A 22,597-nucleotide genomic window follows, 5' to 3' on the forward strand; every position below is an offset into this window, starting at 1 on the left:
TGAAAAGCTGTTAAATAAACATATGATTAAAGGCATTTGAACAAAGTTAAGTGGAATTTTTCCATTATTCAAATTTTTCACGCCAATATTTTCCCTTTTATTGCAAATAAATATCGGCTCCAAATATCGGTTATCGGCCTCCTTGACTACTAATAATCGGTATCGGTATCGGCCCTGAAAAAACCATATCGGTCGATCTCTAGTCTTGAGATAGAAAATATTTAATATTCAATAGTAGTATCATCACAGTGATATAGATGACCAAACAAGGATAGGAAAAAAAGAAACAGACCATTGTAAGATGTGAAAATAAAAGTAAAGCAGATGTTAAGGATATTGTCCATCATCATGACAAATTACTCCTGGTCACAATAATTCAGTGTGCTCATACATCATAAGAAAATCATGTTTCTGCTTGTAGTTCATTGTGTATATTGTAGTATAACTGATTAATTTGAACTATATTTGTTCTTTAAAATCATTAATTCAATGCAAAAATCAATGCAATTAGAAAATGACAAAGAACGTAATTCATATGACTATTTTCTACTTCAACATTTTACAATAGACGTTACCGTACAGGACAAAAGTCGAAGGCTAAATATGTTTTGTTGCAATTATGGATTGTGGCATTTTAAACAACTTTTTCAAAGATTCTTTGATTTCTTGTGTCTGAAAAACATAAATGATTGGGTTTAACATGGGAGGGATGACAGCACTCAGAGACAGGTTTATCATCCTGGCATTTGGATGTATTGTTCGCCAAAAGAAATATACAAATATGACAGGGAGGAAATAGATTGCCACTAATGAAAGATGACCTGTGCAGGTTTTAAAGGCCTTCACTCTTTCCTGAACTGTGGACATTTTTGACAGAGCATAGGCAATATAGCAGTAACTTACCAAGATAAATAGTAGTGGAAGCCAAAGAATAAGAATTGGTGACAAATTAGCAATTACACGATTGGGTGTAATATCATTGCAGGCCAGCCGGTATGTTGGGCCATGGTCACAGTAATAGCTGTTAATAACCACAGAATTACAGAAAGAAAGTCTTGTAAGAAGGCAGACTGCAATGAGTGTAATAGTCATGGCAAAGAGCCACAAAGAGGCAATCAAAGAAAACATGAACCTGTGAGTCACCTTCACATGATAGTGCAGTGGAAAGATGATGGCCACCAGTCTGTCATAGGCAAGTGCAACCAGGTTAAGAGCCTGCATCGAAAAGCAGGTGAAGCAGAAAAACATGAATGTCAAGCAGTCGTTGTAGGGGATGTGGTGGTGGTTAAACAGAAAGATGTCAAGAACCTTCGGCACCAGAGCAGAGCTACCAAACAGGTCCACAAATGCTAAGTTAAAGACTGCAATATATTTTGGAGTTCTCAGATTATGATCCAAAACTATTACAGTCATCACCATTGTATTTCCCAGAACTGAAACAAGGTAAATAATAAAGAGAAAAACATAGTAATACTTGATATTAGGTAAGCCAGTAAAACCCCTTATTAAAAAATGTGCAGGACGCACAAAAGTGATGTTTTTCCCAAGAGCTGAGTTAAAAAACTCCATTTGAAGACTGGTTGCTGGTTGCAGAACAGTTCGTGTAGAGATCAGTTGCCTCTGTGTTGTGGCGGTTCTCTTCTGTAGACAGAGGCAAGCTCCTCACCCTCTCTCTCTTTCTGACAGAGCTGTGTCAAGCTTCAACAGTAGTAAGAGAAGCAGTGCTCTTCTGTGTTTATGTCAGTTATGGCAACCTGCCTGTTCCTTTGTGTTTATAGTTTCTTTGGGTACAAGCTGGGTTGCCAGGTCTGTATGAAAAAAACAGCACAATGACCAGTCAAAACCAGCCCACACACCAGCCCAATCCCAGAACTCAAAATATGCCTCTGCCAAACCATATACACTGCTGAAGCCCAGCAACATGGCTATCATTGCCAAATGTCTTGTAATATCTACAAAGGTTATCATTAAAGACTATTCTTTCACCCAGGTCTTCAAAATAGCCTTTTGTAATTAGATATTATTGATGAGATATTATAAACAAAATATAACTGTGGTGACTCTGACTATCAATGCATTCTCACAGGCTTTGAGTTGTCAGCTATCAGTATAGCATATTGTTTGACTTGTATTGCATGTGGCCAGTGCACCAGCACGAGATGCTCCTGTATGTAAAGCAGTAATACACATCACTATCAGTGCTACCCTGTATGGTTTTCAGTAGAGGTGGGCATGATTAATCGATAATCTGATCGATCCAACGTGTGTATCAACGAGGTTGTGTTGTGCAGTGTGTCTTGAAGCAATGCAATGAATTTCACTACATGGGAGCAACCAGCCAGGGCGCAATTTAAATTGTCAACAGAGAAAAACCATAGGCGTAGCAGGAAAACATGAAGAGAGCAAGGCGAAGTTTGGTGTGGTAACATTTTGAGCTAAAATAAATAACGAAGCTCATTGTTAATATTGCAATGCCGTGAATAAGCGCAGTAGCTTTGGCTTGTTATTTGTGAAGAGGTTTGGCTCAGAGCCTCAGGCTCCGCTGCCAATAGGAGCGCCACATATCTTTTTTTGATCTGTTTAATAGTTAAACAATTAAACTTTAACTGCCTTGTTTAAGAAGATTGTTGTTGGACTATAACTTCTTCTTGGAATAAAGATTTAATTGAGGAAAAAGATGCTTTCTTTAGTATTTTCTGCTTTTTTATATAAAAAATTAATAACAAATTGATAATTGATCGTTAATTTTCCTGATGATTGAATAAGGAAATTTCTTCAAGTGCCCATCCCTAGTTTTCAGACCATGGGTCAGACAGCGACCCCCATATCTCCAAACCCCATGACAACAAGGGTCAGCAACTACAGTTCCTCTTCCAAATGTCAATGTATGTTCCACAGTCTGCTGTCTTACATCCAGTAGGTGCATGCAGCATTTTTCTGTAAATTCATTATGTGATGTTGTGCAAACTAGTGAAAGAAAAGCCAGTTAGGAACAATAAAAGCGTTTGTTTAAAAGTTACAATCGGGGCGTCGCGTAGCGCAGTGGGTTACGCCCCATATATAGAGGCTGCAGCTGGCACCCGGTTCGACTCCTGCTTTGGACGGCCCTTTCCTGTGTGTCATTCCCCCTCTCTCTGCCTCCCCATTTCCTGTCTCTCTACTGTCCTGTCCATTAAAGAAAAAAAATTACAATCAAAATAAGGTTTGACACAGTGAAAATCCTCAGAATTTTCAGTCTTAAAATGAAGCCTGCTTAAGAGCAGAAAATTCTCAAGAATCTCTTACTGTAGAGGTAACTGATATACAGAGTGATATCTACGCACACTCAAGAGCACTCTTACACACGAGTGCTGACATGTTTGAGCAAAATAAGTGGTTATTCCATTTTCTTCTGTTCTACATTTATATATTATATTATTTAAATTATGAAAATATTTTTGTCACATATTTTTTTTTATAACTTTTGTAATTTTACAAAGCATTATGGTCTTTTAAAATAAATGAACACTGAATTAACACTCAACCGCTTGTTTGTGGCTCACTTCCTGTAACTCCACTTCAGAACTACTAAAGTTCCTTTTGCGTTTTGATTTCTGGTGTTCCATCTTAAGATTTTCATTTTGTCATTTCCTCAACTTTCCCTTATGGTATCCCTTTGTGACTTCTGTCTGTGTCTGCACATGACCCTTCAGTCTCATGCCCTTTTATGGGCATTTTTGGGCATTTACCTGTGCTAATTAGCGGCAACTGACACACGCTTTCAATTTACAAGATTGGCATTCATCCATCTAAGAATACAGGTGCGCACAATTCTGCGGTTTAAGAACACATTCATGAATCTGATGTAGCGTTTTCTTAAGAAAAATTTAAAAAAGAATTTAAGAAAATACTAAGATATTGTTGAATGAGGACCATTGACAGGAGCAAGAAGTTCATATAAATAATGACTATTTTTATTTAACAAATAAAATGAATACAAATTTATTGTCTAGATGTAAAGAGGACGCTCTATCATGACAATCTCATTGCAATGAAAGATTTCTTTCATCATTGACTTCAGACATACAGTACAAACACTAGTATATAGACCTAATATGGAGAGGCAAAAATTGTTTGATCACAATGACTTCAAATTAACACAAAATAAAATTACAGATACAGATACACAGTAGACTGGATAGTTCAAGGTAAAGTGTAGACACATCGTTGTTTGATCACAACAACTTGTTTGCACAATTGTTGATTTGAAACAATAAAAAATAAATAAAAAATGCATCTTTAAGGTATTTCTCACAAAATGTTACTCTGTAGAGAATGATTTTAGTTCACGCTGCTTTTTATTCTATAAATCTCTCAAATGAAAAATAACAAATCAGACATTCTGCTTTTTAAAAAAACTGCTAACAAATAAGGACAAAAACAAGCAAATAAATGCATTGTAGTTATTTGTGTTTGTTTTCTTTAAAAATGGTGATGATGATTTCCAGCTTTGTCATGATAAGGAAATCATTGTTGAATGAATTCACATTATGGTTACATTGTGGTCATTTTTTTCATTGTTATTTTGGATCTCCCTCTGATTTTTAATAACCTTTTCAAAGATTCTTTGATTTCTTGTGTCTGCAGAACATAAATAATTGGATTCAACATGGGAGGGAAGACAGAGGTCAGAGACAGGTTTATGATCCTGGCATTTGGATGTATTTTTTCCATCAAGGTAAAGGTGATTAACAGTGGGATGAAATAGATTGCCACCAATGAAAGATGACCTATGCAGGTTTTAAAGGCCTTCAGTCCCTGTTGAAATGTGGCCACTTTAGCCAAAGTACAGCCAATATAAAGGTAACTTACCAAGATAAAAACAAGTGGAAGCCAGAAAAGAAGAAGTGGGTATAAACAACTAAGGACATAATTGGGGAAATGGTCATTGCATGAAAGCCGGTATATCTGACCATGGTCACAGAAATAGCTGTTAACAACCACAGACTCACAGATGGAAAGTCTTGTAATAAGGCCAACTGCAATCAGTACAGCAATTATAACAAAGACCCAGAAAGAGGCAATCATAGACAGCATTAATCTGTGAGTCACTTTAACTTGATAGTGCAGTGGAAAAATTATGGCCACCAGTCTGTCATAGGACAGTGCAACCAAATTAAATGACTGCATTGAAAGGCAGGTGTAACAGAAAAAAAGGTACGTCAAGCAGTCGTTGTAGGGGATGCTGTGGTGATTAAACAGGAAGACATCAAGAACCTTTGGCACCAGAGCTGAGTTACCAAACAAGTCCACAAATGCTAAATTAAAGACTGCGACATATTTTGGAGTTCTCAGATTATGATCCAAGTATATTACGGCCATCACAGCTGTGTTTCCAAGCACTGAAACAATATAAACAAAAAAGAGAAAGAGGTAGTAATGTTTTATATTTGGAATGCCAGATAACCCACTTATTATGAAATATTCCGGATGCACAAAAGTGATATTTTTCCCAAGAGCTGAGTTGAATAAGTCCATTGTAAAAACTGTCCAAAGTGCAGTGACTTATGAAGAGAAGTGTTCTCGTCTGTGTCAGCACGGTGTTGTCCTATGTAGACGGAGCTGAGCTCTTCTCTCTTTCTGGTGACAGAGCTCTACCGAGTTTGAACTGTTTTGACAGCAGGCTGCCAAAGAAGCAGCCGTCTGCCTTTTTGTCAAATAAGTTGAATGTCCCCCTGTGTCTCTTGTCTCTAAGCCAATGAGCTTCAGACAAGCCAATTTCAGTCTATCTTACTGACTGCAATCATGTTATTTACTTATCTCAAGTCTATGTTGCACCGTTAATTTTTTTTGATAATTACAGTTGTATTTCTGACCTTTCAATAATTTTCTATTTAAAACAGCTTTAATCAATATTTTTACAACAATAAGATTGAGATTTATAGATTCAACTCTTATAGATTTAACTCATTGTTAAATTGTCTGGCTGCAACAAGTCATTGTAAGGGATGTAGTGATGGTTACATACAAAGATGGCAATAACCTTGAGTACTAAAGCAGAGTTACCAAACAGGTCCAAAAATGCAAGCTTAAAAACTACAATAATACTCAGATAATGATCCAAACATGGTATAGCCATCACAACTGTGTTTCTCAGCAGTGAAACAACGCACATAAAAAAGAAAATGATATAGTAAATTTTTGTCAAGATTATACTGCCCTCAGGAGTTGGTAGAGTTCAAAAACAAAGTTAAAATAGAGAGAATATTTGATTTACACCTGACCAGAGTACCCAGAGAAAAAACTCCAAATGAATAATAATGCTTCTCCATAACTGTTGGATGTGGAAATAAACAACTCTTTAACAAGTTTGCCATATCAGTATAAAGACGTTGATATGCTTATATTGTAGTCACAACTTGTTTCTTAGGCCACCAAGGGGTGAAAAAAAAAATCATCTAATGCTGGTTTAAATGTTTTTCCTATAGCTACTCTGATAGGAAACAATGAATAAATATTTCTGACCAATCATTCGGCTGTACTTTTTAGGGTTGCAATGACAAATTTGAACCTGATGAATAAAAAAACTGCAGTACATACAAATGTTTCTCTCCAAAATTGCCATCAAAACACTCAAAATGTGTGTGAAAGCACACTACAGTTACATACCAAAAAGATCCAGAATGTCACATTTAGCCTAAAGGATGCAAATGTGGCTTCAATTCTTTTCTGATCACAATCTCACTCTATATAAATGTTAAAATATTTTAAAAATGTTTCTATATCAATACAACAGATGTAAAACATCTTTTATTGTAATAGAAATTATGCCTAATACAAAATGACCAAAACACCAAACTTTATGTTTACATTTACTCATCTGGCAGACGCTTTTATCCAAAGTGATTTACAAGTGAGGGACAACACTAAAGCTTCAGTGCAGTAGGAGACCTTGGTGTAAGTACTAAGTACCTATTCAGTGTTAAGTACCTAAGTATCTGTTCAGTAAGCGCAAGGAGATCAGGTAAAGAAGTGCACTGAAAGTGCACACTCACTATATGTTTACTTCTTTGTCGTAATTTTGGACTACACTCTGATTCTGAATAATTTTTTTACTGATTCTTTGATTTCTTGTGTCTGCAGAACATAAATAATTGGGTTCAACATGGGAGGAAAGACAGAAGTGAGGGACAGGTTTATAATCCTAGCATTTGGATTTATTTTTTCCATATAGGTAAATGTGATTAATATTGGGAGGAAATATATTGCAACTAATGAAAGATGAGCTGTGCAGGTTTTAAAGGCCTTCAATCTTTCCTGAAATGTGGCCACTTTACTCAAAGAATAGCCAATATATAGGTAAGTACACAAGATGAATACTAGTGGAAGCCAAAGAATAAGCACTGGTAATAAAACACTCATGACCAAACTGGGTGAATAGTCATTGCAGGCCAGCCGGTATATTTGGCCATGGTCACAGAAATAGCTCTTAATGATCACAGATTTACAATAGGAAAGTTGTGTGAGAAAGCCAACTGCAATAAGTGAAACAGTAATGACAAAGAGCCAGAAAGAGGCAATCAAAGAAAACATGAATCTGTGAGTCACCTTCACATGATAGTGCAGTGGAAATATGATGGCTACCAGTCTGTCATAGGCAAGTGCAACCAGGTTAAGAGCCTGCATTGAGAGGCAGGTGTAGCAGAAAAACATGAACGTAAAGCAGTCGTTGAAGGGGATGTGGTGGTGATTAAACAGAAAGATGTCAAGAACCTTCGGCACCACAGCAGAGCTACCAAACAGGTCAGCAAATGCTAAGTTAAAGACTGCAATATATTTTGGAGTTCTCAGATTATGATCCAAGCATATAACAGCCATCACAGCTGTGTTTCCCAGAACTGAAACAATATAAACAAAAAGGAGAAAGACATAGTAATACTTAATGTTAGGTATGCCAATAAATCCACTTATTATGAAATATGCAGGACGCACAAATGTGATGTTCTTCCCAAGTGCTGAGCTGAAAAAGTTCATTGTAAAACTTGTCAAGCTTTTCCTGTCCACATGCAGAGATTAGTGGACAAACGTCCCCTTCCCCGTGTCAGTGCTGTGTCCTGTTCTCTTTGTCATTATGAAGCTCTGCCAAGCTTTACCTAACAGGAGGAGCTAATAAGAGGATCAGCCCTCTTGAGTTCATGTCAATAAGGCCAATCTTTGACCCCTGTGTCTATTGTATGTAAGCCATACAGCATCAAACAAATCCCAATAAACTCACTGCATTCATTAAAACTACTTATCTTAGATACAGATTTCCGCTGAAAGCCTATGGAGTATCTAGAGTATATAACACAGTTTTGTATGCAGTGGCAAGAAAGTAAAGTCACTCAACAACAAAACCCTTTATCATTGGACTGGCCATTGAATATACCACCGTGTTTGGCTGCGTGCTCTGACACGGGGTTCACTTCACCCCAAAATGATTTTCTAGAGAATGATTTGTAGAGAATATTTTAGAAATACAAAATCAAGCCTGTTTAAATGCATTTAATTTTACATCAAAACACATGACAATGAATACAAAATAAACTTCTACATACACAATTACTTCTTTGTCGTAATTCTGGACTGCACTCTGATTCAAATAATGTTGTTTTTTTTGGGTTTTTTTTTTACAAATTCTTTGATTTCTTGTGTCTGCAGAACATAAATAATTGGGTTCAACATGGGAGGAAAAACAGAGGTGAGACACAAGTTTATGAGCCTGGCAATTGGATGTATCTTTGCACTCATGATAAATGAGATTAATATTGGGAGGAAATACATTATCACTAATGAAAGATGAGCTGTGCAGGTTTTAAAGGCCTTCACTCTCTCCTGAGATCTGGCCACTTTACTCAAAGCATAGTCAATATATAGGTAAGTACACAAGATGAATACTAGTGGAAACCAAAGAATAAGAATTGGCAACAAACGACCAATGACAATGTTGGGAGTTTTGTCATTAGCAGTTTTAACAAAAGAGCAATGACAAAACTATGTGTATTGTCATTGAAGGCCAGTCAGTGTATTTGGCCACTGTCATAGAAATAGCTCTTAATGATCACAGATTTACAATAGGAAAGTCTCGTAAGAAGGCCAACTGCAATAAGTGTAACAGTAATGACAAAGAGCCAGAAAAGAGGCAAATCAAAGAAAACATGAATCATGAAAAATCATCTTCTTTGTATGTCTTAAATTTTGCATCAAACAATGAAATACTATAAATATTCTGATATATAGTACGCTCCAAGACAACATATGCAGACACACAACCTGTTTGTTCACAAGAAATGATTTTCAGTATATACTTAGTCATCACACATGTACACAAGTACATATTACTGTTACTTGATTTCAAGATTAATTATTATTAACATTAATAATAATTCGTAATTATAACAATATTTGTGGACTATTTATTATATATTTGTGTCTGTTATTTAGCATAACTGGTGCTATATTAATTTTACTCCACCAAATTTAAGTGTAATGATAGTGAAGTGTAAAGATCCTAAACAAAGAGCCCAAAATGTACAGAAATATGGTCATTTTATCATTACCTTCTTCACTGTGATTTTGGACTGCTTTCTGATTTTTAATAATGTTTTCACTGATACTTTGATTTCTTGTGTCTGCAGAACATAAATAATTGGGTTCAACATGGGAGGAAAGACAGAGGTGAGAGACAGGTTTATAATCCTGGCATTTGGATGTATCTTTGCACTCATGGTAAATGTGATTAATATTGGGAGGAAATAGATTATCACTAATGAAAGATGAGCTGTGCAGGTTTTAAAGGCCTTCAATCTTTCCTGAAATGTGGCCACTTTAGACAATGCATAGCCAATACATGAATAACTTACCAAGATAAATACCAGTGGAAACCAAAGAATAAGAATTGGCAACAAACCACCAATGACAATGTTGGGAGTTTTGTCATTACAGGCCAGCTTGTATATCTGGCCATGGTCACAGAAATAGCTGTTAACAACCACAGACTGACAGTACGAAAGTCTTGTGAGTAGGCCAACTGCAATAAATGTAACAGTAATGATAAAGAGCCAGAAAGAGGCAATCAAAGAAAACATGAACCTGTGAGTCACCTTCACTTGATAGTGCAGTGGAAAGATGATGGCCACCAGTCTGTCATAGGCAAGTGCAACCAAATTAAGAGCCTGCATTGAGAGGCAGGTGTAGCAGAAAAACATGAATGTCAAGCAATCGTTGTAGATGATGCGGTGGTGATTAAACAGAAAGATGTCAAGAACCTTCGGCACCAGAGCAGAGCTACCAAACAGGTCAGCAAATGCTAAGTTAAAGACTGCAATATATTTTGGAGTTCTCAGATTATGATCCAAAATTATAACAGCCATCACAGCTGTATTTCCCAGAACTGAAACTAAATAAACAAAACAGAGAAAGACATAGTAATACTTCACATTAGGTATTCCAATAAATCCACTTATTATGAAATATGCAGGACGCACAAATGTGATGTTCTTTCCAAGGGCTGAGTTGAATAAGTACATTGTGAAATTTTTGTCAAGGCCTCACTGTCCAATGCACAAGGGTTGATATAGAGTCAGCACTGTCTTGTGCCGTTATGTAGACGGAGGTGAGCTTGCATCTCTCTTGCTCTCTTTTGATAATGAAGCTCTGATGAGCTTTAACTGCTTTTCAGTCCTCCTCTGTTTATATCAAATTAAGTTAAGCGTCTGATCCCTTGAGTTTATTGTATGTAAGCATCAGAAAAAAAAACATTTTGAATCATGTTAAACTATTGCAATTATGCAATTTACTCATAGGATTCTGCAATACAGCTTTTATTGAAAGCCTATAGCCCATCTATTTTGATATAGTTTTTATTGCATTTCAGTGGGTGACCTTTCAGTTAGCTTCCTGTTTTGAATGTATTTGTTTTCTATATAGGTATTTTGAGAGGATAAAATGAATACCATGAATAAATATAGCTAAGGGAAACAAAAGGTCTTGAAATTAAGGTAACACTCTCGTATTTTGAGGGATCTAATAAGTTGACTAATAGCCAGCCATAACAGCCAAATATGTATTACTTACTTTGACTTACTTTGATTGTCCTGTATTTTTGTAATTGTCAACGAATCCCCAATAAAATCTAAACCAACAAGACAATTGTCTCTCTCCCATTACCCTCTAGAAGCAATACCTAATACGAGATTATTTTTTGCCATGCACAGCTGTTGTCTTTGGTCTTTGGTATTCGACCTGCGGCCTCATACTTACGACCGAATCACAGCCATGCTAATATTTAGTGTAACATCACTCTCTCTTGTGTGATATTGCTTAAATAGAATCGGATAAAGTTCCTGCTGGATTCATCAGCTTGAGTTACCTTCACACTCTACAGAGTAAATGCAACATGTAATAATCGTAAAGATTATAGAGAATATGTTATGGCTATACACTATGGCTATACAGCTAATGATACTACATCTACTATTGAGATTTGATGATTAAATATTGCTATATTTCGACATCAACCCAGTCATGAGCTGAAGAAGAAGACCGGCCTACTGAGTTGCGTTGTAGCTGGAGACCCTTGGCTGGAAAACAGGTGACTGTGGTTGCCCTGGTAACCCTGGAGACGCGGGATCTAGGTGGATTCTCCTGGAGGCCATGTCCCGTTATCACAGTGACGGATTCTGCCGGGGTCTCAGCGATTCAGCTCTGGTGGTGTGGGGAGATTGGTGTGTGTTCATGGCACAGGGAGGCCAGGATTCACACCTTGGTTATAATCAGTCCTTTTGGTGTTACTTTTCCTATATAAGAAACAATCAAATATCAAATATAGGCAGAGTCTTATTGTTACAAACTGGAGATTTTGCTTATGCTCTGCAGTTTGCCTGGTGTCCATTCATTGATCCTCTGGAGCTGGTCCTTTGACCTATGGTCTGGTTGAGTGTCTCTGTGACGTACTAAAAGCATGGTCTGTTTGTCAGAGAAAAGAAAATCTATCAATTTGATAGTTTGATGGTGGGAAGAGTAATAAAGTGTCAATTTTTGGTCCATAACTCTGCATGTAATTACAATGAACTTCTTTAATGGCTTGTGACTAATGCCAGGCCACATATACACGCTACACTGTTAATGGATCTAATCTGCTTTTTACATTATAAATACTGAATGTCCATAAATTCAGAAGGAACAATCTTTTTTCGTCACTTGGTACTTCAGGCTTCTTCTGACTACTTCTCTCTGTTTGCTTTTTGCAGTCCTCTTGAGTAAGAAGTTCACAACTGAACTATACTTTAGTCCCTCGTTGAAAGCTGAAACAAGTCTCCTTAATGAGGCTGTTAATGAGTTGTTTGTCGACACTGCTTTTGCAGGATGATGACACATCCAGAACAGTTAGGTATCACTTTGTCTCACACTGCAGGGGACAGTCAAGAGAGAGTGGTGGGGTTATGTTAGGTAAGGTGGAAGACATTGCCTCATCAAGTTAGAAACTTTCCATGACTCATGGAAAGATTCATGTTAGTTGAGCTCCTGTATTACTTATTTGTGAAACTAATCTGAATTATCAGAGGACAACTTTTTCCAGCAGTGGAGCGAATTAGTAAAGAAACTATTCTTAAGTAGGGGTTCACATAAGAATTAAATTCTCATATTCTACAATTCTCAATCAATTCACAAATACCAAACATCACTTTTCGTAATAACTATGGTTAATAATGTTATATTGACAGAACTGAAGAGGTGGAACTCAACTGCACAGGCAAATTGCAGCACCAATATTATGTGAATACTTCACTTGCCATCACCTAATCTTCGCTGAGCACCGAGCTCCAGAACTAACAAACAAGACTAACTGGCCGACACACATTGCGCTATTTTACAAAACTTCAACTAAGTCTCAACCAACTCCTGACAGCAATTACACTCTTGTTTCAATCTTCTCATACAAGATGCTTCCAAATTGATGCAGCTATTTTTATTTTATCAAAAATTGCATTTCAGTGTCCTAAAGACACAAGTACACTGAATTAAGAGCCTAAAAATTGTGCCACCATTTGTTGAGTCAATCATTGATGAAGGGCAGTTTAATGAAAGTTATGCAAGGAGAGAAAGGTTACATATCCACATTACCTTGCAAGATTTTCCCAGCTGGTCAGGAATTTTAGACCAGCAATGCTGTACTCACAAGCCCACTTTTCACATTTCCAGGCCTCTCAAATGTATTGACACCTGAAAGGAATGGTTTATAATTTGGGGAAATAAACTTATTTGACTTCCTAAACAATAAACAGTTTCAGCATGTAAAACCCTGTAAAACCATAAATTGATGCTTTTACATTTTGTTTTTTGTCCAGATAACACACACAAGAGCGGCATCGAACTATAAGCACAGGTTTCAAAATGTTGAACTATTTATTTAAGTAAAGTCCACATGCCTAAAGAGATATGTGTGGGTCGTCTTACTGTGTGGCCCTGCTCAGTTATCATACAACTTCAGGATTGCAACTTTACTTGGACTATGTTTCCAACTTCATGTCAAGATGTGCAACAATAGGTCTCATTAAATTACTAATTAACTAGCAGAGCATTTCAAGTCTGTTTTGCTTTACACATGACTGAAAAATATTGACTAATCTAAATTGGAGGCATAGAAATCTTTTTGTTTGTCTCAAATTTTTTTTGCTAAATTCTAAATAATTATAATTTTGGTGGATAAATAAATCAATACATGAGGTGGAAAACATAAATACATTTCTCAAATGTATTTTATTACAACTCCAAAATAAGTACTTTTCTGTGGGTGTGCCAATGATCCTTTAACCATTTAAAAATGAAAACTGGATATAAAAAGCTGACATAATATTGTTATATGCTATAAAACTGCACTCTGTTAGGCCAGGTGAAAGCATGACAGAGATTAACTAAACCCAACTCCTGCTTGGTAAATTCCTGAGATACATACATTCATATGTCTTATTAATTTAATTTGCTGTGACTAAAACAGTATCAGAACCTGCTCAAGAGATTATTGAAGCTCTAGGGACACAACACATCTAAACTCAAACTATTACATGGAATTTTATCTGTAGGGATATTAAGGCATTATGGCCAAATTAATGAAATTAGCTCCCTAGGTATATTGCAGGTGTTAAGATTCTCCCACAGAGGGATATATCTCAAAATAAATAACAATGAGGAAAGAAATGACAGGATCAACTGCCTCAGGCCTGCGGGGAACAGTTCATTGTACTTCTCTATGTTTTACACAAAAAAGCCTCTTGAGGGAATCAAGCACCTGTTAATTTGACAATATTATGTTTTACATGATGCCCAAGAGACCTGCAACAACACTGTTTCTAACATACACAGGGCCTCAAAATTATTTCATTCTTTATCAATGTATCCTTCAGTTTATTTGTCCAAAAAATCAACTGGTTGTTTCTAGGGCTGCAAGATATGCTTAAAAAAAAAAAAAAAAATTAATCAATATTTCAATTATTTTGGCAGATATTGCGCCTGAGATATGTGATTGCAATTACGGTGCAAAAAAAGCACAATAATGTTGTGACAAGTTTAACCCTTATCAAAAAGGTGTAAAAAAAATTGCATCTACTGCAATTTTTTTCAGCTCCTGCAATTTGGATATTGCACTTGGCCATATTGCAATTTCGATTATATATCGATTAATTGTGCAGCCCTAATTGTTTCTTTTACAAGATGTCAGAAAACAACTGATTCATCTCTTAAATTGATAAGGTAAAGGAAAGTTGCAAAGCCATACTCCTCAAAGCAGCAGCAGTAATAGTAGCAGCAGTAGTGGTAGTGGTACTAACAGTACAAGAAGTAGAGGTATTAAATGTTGCTAGCACATTACATTTCCTTGAGATGCAATCGCAATCCCTAGATTTAAAATTGCATGAATACTTTCACAAGTAAAGACAGCCTAAAATGATCATTGTGGATTAAAGAGTTTACATCACCTTACTTTCCTCAATTACAAACAGGTCTGTCAACCCTCCTGCAGGCAAACCCAGGGGAATCCAACCACAATATCACTATACATCTGCCCTCAAGAGAGACGTGAGCTGTTTTTCTCCTCATAACAGGCTGTTTCCCGGAAGACAACAGTCTTGCTTAAACCTGTTATGACCAAACTGTCTAATTGGTCCCGATAGGGTTTGTGTTTCCCCCACCCATAACAGACAGACACACTGACACACAAATATTTATCACATAGATGTTACAGCTTATTATTGTTGAAGTACTTTTGTTTATGTAAGTCTTAGAGTTTTAACCATAGGGATTTTTCTCTGACATTTCTGGTCTTTGATTAAACTGTACATTATTTATTATCCTGGTTCAGTCTGTTGAGCCATGATAAAGTGCAATACAGACAATAAACTTTAAAAATAAAATGAATTTGTCATAATTTGCACTTGCCATATTATGGCAGCTCTTGTCTTTTTGTGCAAGGGAAAACTTCTGAAATGTAATTAAATGGGTGGCATTGTGGCGCTGTGGTTAGCATTAACATGAAAGCCCTCCCTTCTTGGCAGAGGGCCACTGTGCGGCAAAGGACATCAACTAACTTCAAAAAGAAAATTTAACTAAAAAGAAAGGTAATTATCGCCTGTTGGCAGGCTTGTGCCATCTGTGCATCTATAGTTCGTTCAAAGCAGTCTCATAACAGTCTTTAATAAATAATAAAAAAGAAAAACTTTTGTGACTTTCAGAATAAACTGTTCAAGAGGCCAAAGGGGAAAGAGAGAAATTTAAGATTTGCCCACAGAAACAGAGGAAAAGCAACAGATACTTTTTTTAACTCAAAAATAACAAAATAAATGACCCTCCTAAGAGCAAGTTCCTATCCTCACTCATCACTTATCAGACAAAAATAAAAGACTCAACTGGCCCACAGATGAGAAATCAGGGACACAGGCATCATCACTGCAGAACTTTCAGCATCTGTGCCCTAAAGCAGATTTCATTTCGAATTTTTGAAATCCCTTGTATGATCTGGTGTGACTCTCAGATGTAGGTATGTTTATTATACGTTTTAATTTGCCTTTTTTGCACACCCAAACATATAACTTCTGTGCTCACACTATACAGATCAATCGGCTGGTCACAATGTGGGTGCTCACAGAGGTTTGTCCTGTGACAATTCCAATAAAGTTTTATTCAAACAAACTATCATGCCCTCAAAAATGTTGACAAGGCAGAGTTACTGTAATCTCAGGGGAAAGAAAAATATGGAGCTGCAAATGGCTAAGAGGATTCAGACAATATGGTCTCTCTGATCTGCAGTAAAGTTCAGTTCAGTTTAATACTGAATATGACAGCACAGTCTCAGTCACGACTACTTAGCCAAAACAGGTAAAATACTCCGAGCTCACTACAGTTTGACAACAGCCCTATGGGACATCAGAACCCTGAAGTTCTCAAATTGCAAAACAGTCGACTGAAAATTTCTGACCTACCAGCAATTCATTCAGTTGCCCAGTAGCAAGGTTGTTGACCCCTGAGGGAACTAATCAGGCACCTCACCCCCTCTCAATCTGAACGTCAGACACCTCATTTGCCCGGCAGATGTCTGAAACATGCACATCTGCCCAGCATTATATGCTATAATATGGAGCAAATTTTTTCCTTAATTTGTTGAATTAATTATTAATTTAGGAAACCAGACATTTACTTTTCACCATGCTAGAAGTGAAAGTGATCTGTTGCTTTTGCAAGATCCCCTTTATGTTGTCTCAAAGCTTAGAGGACAGTTTGGTAATTTGTGGAGTCTGTCTTGATTTTTTACTTACTGCTGATATGTGTTTCAGGAGGGTCTTAGGTCACAGTGATCGATCAACTTCTCCATTCTGGTCTTGCAGATTTAGCTCCCCAGCCGAGCCCACTGTAAGAAATGGGAACAAAATTTGTTTTCAATTTCAGCCAAAGACAATGTTAGGGCAGTATGAGTCAGCCAGTTTAAATGAATATTATCCAAAGTTTCAGTTTTTACTATGAAATTCCTTGTTTGTGTTTTATAACCACAACACATCATGAATTCAATTAAAATTCCATGTGATAACAGAGATGTTGGAGATCACAACTCTCCCTGACTGGACACTTGACAAAACAACTTAGCCTTTACTATCTTCAGTGTGTTGGTCTGACTCCTATAGGAATAATAATGGTTAATGTTAAATAAATTACATCATATATTCAGTTCACATTCATCAAAACCCCGCAATAACAAACTACCCTAGATCATGGGTCAAGGCAATATGAAAGATTATAAAATATTTTATTTCATTTAGTGATACAACTCAAGATTAATTTCATTACCAATTTATCTGGCAATTTTTCCTGTGTTTTTTATGCATTAGAATGGGTTATAATATATTATCATATATATAATATTAATACTATTTTTATTATTATCAAAGATGATTACATGGGTCAAAATATAATATTCTCAGACACTTGCTGTGGATACATATGTAGAAAAATATTTTCCTGAACTGGTGATAAACTTTATGGTGACTGTATCTGCAAAATGTTTTGATCTGCTTCTGCCCACTAGTGGCCAAAATTGAATCCACCTTGGATGAAAAAAGTCCACTGCAAGTTCCCAAAGCCAAGGGTAATGGTATCAAATTGTTTGTTGTGTCTTACAAACAGTCCAAAACCCCAAAACATTCAATTGTACTACCATATAAGATGAAGAAAAGCAGTACATTTTCAAAACTGAGAAGCCAGAATGAGTGAATAATTTTTCTATCAATAGATTCGACTAATTGTTCTGCTCTAGTCACGTTTCAAATTAAATCAGTATATATGTATTTTTTTATTTTCTTGTTTTAACTAAGTACAGAGGTCTTGCATGTAGACCAGAGGCCATTTTACACAAAAATAGATTTTGACTTTGGCTTAGATCAAATTGATATTAGACTTCATATGGACATTTAAATTCATCCATGGCACAAAGCTGTCTAGTTCTTGACTATCTTAAATATGACTCATTTGCCATGAATTTTGAGTAAAATAAGAGTTTTGACTCAAATTTATAAAAAAAAAAAAAAAAAAACATGGCTGTCCACGAAAAACCAAACCACTCAGCTCTGTTCAGTCCAGCAGAAAATATTTGCCTTCCAGAAGAATCCCACAGTTACAGGACATTTTGTTTGGAAAACTAATTCAGCAAAGACTGTAATAATACAAAAAAAATTCTAGCAGCATAAAATCTTAACACAGTGCAGACCTGTAACATAGATGAGATGCTGTGGCTTCCTAATGTGGCAGGGCTCCATATTCAGGATAGTTTCCTTGGACAAATACATTTTGTCGATTAACTATGTCATCACTGCTGTGGCCCTCTCAAAAATCTCTTCCTTTCTTATTCCTCACGTCACAACATCATTATCAAACTAGTTTATGAGTCATGTTCTTGCCTTTTGGTCATTTGGTGCCACTGGTCAGCAGGTGTCACTGATTGTTACCATGGAAACATGGCTGTATCATCTTACTTCTTAATTTGCTCTTACTTCTTACTTAGCTAGCATGGTTGTAAGGTAACTAACATTTTACGTTTAAAATATGTCGGTCTTTATTTTTGTGAAACAATCTAACTTGTATCTACATTAATAGAAACAGATACAACTAAGGCTGAACCTAAAGCTAAGAAAAGCATTGATATCGAATATTTGACCATGCTTTGCTGGGTTTTAGTGTTAAAATATTATAGCAGTATTATTGGGATGCCTAACACCCTTTCACAACAATAAGTGGATCAATATTGTTATTTAATTTTCCCAATAACCTGCAAGTCATACGTTGTGAATAGGAGGCTAGCTAGCTTCAGTGCTGTATGTTCAATACAATGTTTGTGGTCCTCTTGAAGAACTTAAACATAAATTAGTTTGAAAGCACTTCAAATTAAGTAAAAACCTCACCTTTATGGCTTGTATGAGTATATTCTCCAACGTTGCTTCGTGAGGGGTATTTTTTTTTGTCCACCGTTTTTGAATACTTCCTGTCCAACGGTAGAAGTTGTTCTCTGACCGTTAACGTTACCAACCGTCATTTTAGTTCGGCCTGGCCATCTTCTGTGGCCCACATTGTTCATATTAGGGTATTTCTTCTGCAGTAAAGACACCGCCTGGGGGAAGGAAACAAGACTAGGTCAAAACCTAGCAACTATATGGCTGAACACCATATGGTCAATGTGCGAAACTGAGGAAACAATTGAAAACAGTTGTGGAAAAGCTGTAAACAACTTACATCATCCCTTTATATTTATGTTCTGGGTAGTGGTTTCAGGCCTTTATTGGTTTCCTACTCTCTGTGCTCACATATACAGTGATTTAAAACGCCGAATTTCCAATAAACCTGTTCTCATTTACACGTTTTTCTGTTTATGTTGTCAAGCATGTGACTGAAACGCGGCAAATGAAAATTATGTGTCAACTTCCTAAGCCATTTGTTCTGTCCTGCTAAAATCCTGATTATTTTATAACCGCGACATCATCTGACAAAATCACCTATCACATAATATAAAGACAAAGGTTGTGCTGTGATTTCGGTTTTATTTACTTGTAAAATTATCGTTCAGAGAGTGAGACTGGTATAGTATAAAAGAGCTTCTGGGGGACAGCGCGGGGAACGTGTCCCATAGTGAGATACCGAAAAGAGTATTGAACGAGAAAAGGATTGTAGTGTGGCTAGTTCATGCGGTTCATACCTACTTATTCTTCTTCTTCTTCTTCTTCGTCTACTTCTCTGAGTTTACTGGCGGATCGCAAACAACTTTAAGGTGCGCCACCTAATGTACAACAGTGCAACATCATGTGTCATTTTACTCTCGCACTTAAATTCTACCCACCAACCTAGTATTATTTAAGAAAGTAAATAGTGGCGGTCAATACTTCCTTGTAACTGTTTCAAATTAAAAGCCCTCTAGCGTTTCTTTAGAAAGAAAGTACGAATTTGACGTGCATGTATTTGAGTATTTGTATTTTATTCCACTTTATACTTCTTCACTAGATTTAAGATAGAATAAGATATATTGTGCTTTTTGCCCCTACTGCTTACTTTACAGATTAAGATTTTACATTAAAACATACAATAAACCCATCAAACATAATGCACTGCTAAAGATTAAACTGGCTCCAGTGGTTTATGACCTATGACCCCATTGTCACTATAAGCAGATATGTTTCACTCTATTTCCCCACTAAACTTCTCAGACTGATTTTTTTGGTTTTTCTTTTCTTCCCACTTTATCATTTCCCAACCCCTCGAATTTATCTTGTAAACTTTTGGAGGGGCCCAGTTCCTAGAGTGAGAACCACTGGGCTGCAGTTCACTGCCTAACAGTATATAAATTATTTAAAACTAACTACACCTCGACCAGCTGCAGCCGTGAATTGCTACTAACACATTGTTGCACCAGCATTAAAGATTAATCATGTAAGATATAATAATATATCAGCCTCAGGGGCCATTGTGACTACTTCTACTTTTGATTCTTAAACTACTGTTTGCTGATAATATTTCTTATATTTGATATTATATTTATTTCATATTATATTTTCTCCTGTCTGACTGTAAGTCTGCATATCTATGTGTATTTTCTGCTGCATTCAGTATATAAATCCTGCTCTGCTGTTTTTGTTGGTTTGTTTTGTTTGTTTTTTTTTAAGATCTATCCAAATCTACAGGAAACATTTCCATATTGTGCCATGGAAAAGTTAATTACACAACCAGTGTACTTTTTTTTTTTTTCTCTGCTAGGACAAAGTTGTATCAACATACTTCCTGCCTGTCACAAAGTCTTTATAAAACTGAGAGCTGCTGCTTGCGTTCATCCTACTGTGAGGGCCATTCAGCGAGGTAAGCACTGATACATCTCAAAGTCTATGTCCCTCTCAGTCATGTGCCGTAACTGTACTGCTAATACTGTCTGCCTGACTCTGCCTTCAGTATGTTTCAGGTGGATGAGAACTACACACGTGTGTCAGAGTTTGTTATTGTGGGCTTCCCAAGTCTCCAGCCGGAGTATTTTGTCCTAGTGGCGTGGTTGTTCTTCTTCCTCTATGTGACCACAGCGGTGGGCAACCTCCTGCTGGTAGTGATGTTTACTTTGGAGCGCAGTCTCCATGAGCCCATGTACATCATCATGGTCAGCCTGGCCCTCTCAGATATAGGTAAATATGATATCATTTGTTTCACCTGCCCCCTGTCTTCTGCTCTTTGAAACAGTGAAAGAAACATTGATGCTCTTAGTAACTGTGCAATTTACTGTTGTTGACCTTTATAACAGTAGAGGCAACCTGGATCGCCTAGGTTTGAAAATTAATGTGATCTTTCATGTTATGTCTTTTCATTTTTTCTTCCAGGAAACAGAAGAACTGTCTCGTGTGATCTGCTTTGCCTTGACCTCTCTCACTTTTCTCTTTTTCCTGTAGGTTTTGCCACAGTGGCTTTACCCAAACTAATTGCTCGCTACTGGTGGAATGATGGGAGTCTTGGCTTTCACACTTGCTTCTTCCAAATGCACATGATCCACTATTTTGGCTCCTTGAATTCTCTGATTTTATTGACCATGGCCCTGGACAGATATCTGGCCATCTGTTTTCCTCTCAGGTGAAAAAAAAAAGGTTGATTAGTCTCATCTCTCTTTTCTTTCCCCCCACTCTTCTCCTGTCCATCATTCCCTCTCTTTCTGCCTCTCTTTCTCTCCTCAGATACCCGACAATGATGACGAACCAAACCATGGCAGGCTTGACTCTCTTCTGCTGGGGGATAGCTCACATCTTCCCTGGCATTAGCACCATCAACTTTTCCTTGATGCCGTTTTGTGGACCCAACAAAATCATACAAGCCTTCTGTACCACCATGTCGCTCAAATCTCTAGTGTGTGTGGACACCAGTCGACAATACAGTCTTGCCTTTGCTGTAGCAATGTTCATTCTTTATGTTCCTTTAGCATTCATCATCTTCTCTTACATTTGCATCGTCATCTCAGTATTGCGCATGGCCAAAGGACAGGTGAGGCTCAGCTGTTTTTATCCTTCGATAATGGTGTATTCTTAAATCTTGTATGTGTGTCAGATTAGGCCAGATACTTTCATAATTAAGATTACAATGCACCAAGTGCTCCATCCTAAAATTCACAAGGTCACAGACTTTGCTAGGATTATAGCATTTTATCTTTTTGTGCAGCAACTACTACTTTCCTAAATGTGACATGTATTTTCTATCTTTTTATTTTATTATTCATAACTCATTTTAACCTCAAGCTGCTGTTCTCCTCAGGGGAGAATGAAGACCTTCTCTACCTGTGCCACCCAAGGCTGTATCATTTCTATCTACTACATACCACGTTTCTTTGTCTACGTCACACCTTTCATTCCTAACCTGACAATGACCCCAGACAAGAGTATAGCTACCACCGTCTTCTACAGTCTTTTCCCTCCAGTCATCAACCCGTTCATCTACTGTCTGAGAACCAAGGAGATCAAGCAAATATTCAGACGCTGGCTGCAGAAAAGAAAGGGTGTCATGCCGACAAAGCATGGCCAAATTGTTG

At 36.9% G+C, this 22,597-nt stretch overlaps 4 protein-coding genes and 1 pseudogene across 4 annotated transcripts; 1 reads left to right on the forward strand and 4 right to left on the reverse strand.

The window, feature by feature from the left end:
• Positions 1-595: 595 nt before the first annotated feature.
• LOC111662663 (olfactory receptor 6C4-like) lies at positions 596-1,572 on the reverse strand. The gene has a single exon (XM_023416598.2). The coding sequence runs from the start codon at positions 1,567-1,569 to the stop codon at positions 598-600; it is 972 nt and encodes a 323-aa protein (XP_023272366.2). The 5' UTR covers positions 1,570-1,572; the 3' UTR covers positions 596-597.
• Positions 1,573-4,161: 2,589 nt separating this feature from the next.
• LOC111662628 (olfactory receptor 1f45-like) lies at positions 4,162-5,641 on the reverse strand. Its single transcript, XM_023416549.2, has one exon. It carries the CDS (start codon positions 5,515-5,517, stop codon positions 4,534-4,536), a length of 984 nt encoding a protein of 327 aa, XP_023272317.1. The 5' UTR covers positions 5,518-5,641; the 3' UTR covers positions 4,162-4,533.
• Positions 5,642-7,041: 1,400 nt separating this feature from the next.
• On the reverse strand, positions 7,042-8,013 carry LOC111662629 (olfactory receptor 52K1-like; annotated as a pseudogene).
• A 514-nt stretch (positions 8,014-8,527) lies between these two features.
• On the reverse strand, positions 8,528-10,693 carry LOC111662664 (olfactory receptor 52B2-like). The gene has a single exon (XM_023416599.2). The coding sequence runs from the start codon at positions 10,545-10,547 to the stop codon at positions 9,564-9,566; it is 984 nt and encodes a 327-aa protein (XP_023272367.1). The 5' UTR covers positions 10,548-10,693; the 3' UTR covers positions 8,528-9,563.
• Positions 10,694-20,989: 10,296 nt separating this feature from the next.
• LOC111662665 (olfactory receptor 1E2-like) lies at positions 20,990-21,655 on the forward strand. The gene is made up of 2 exons (XM_023416600.2): positions 20,990-21,212; positions 21,474-21,655. Exons 1-2 carry the CDS (start codon positions 20,990-20,992, stop codon positions 21,653-21,655), a joined length of 405 nt encoding a protein of 134 aa, XP_023272368.2.
• Positions 21,656-22,597: the final 942 nt, after the last annotated feature.

The sequence above is a fragment of the Seriola lalandi genome, unplaced genomic scaffold (genome assembly GCF_002814215.2).
Source record: "Seriola lalandi dorsalis isolate HSWRI2012SDOR001 ecotype SW California unplaced genomic scaffold, Sedor1 jcf7180002054567, whole genome shotgun sequence".
Lineage (NCBI taxonomy): Eukaryota > Metazoa > Chordata > Actinopteri > Carangiformes > Carangidae > Seriola > Seriola lalandi.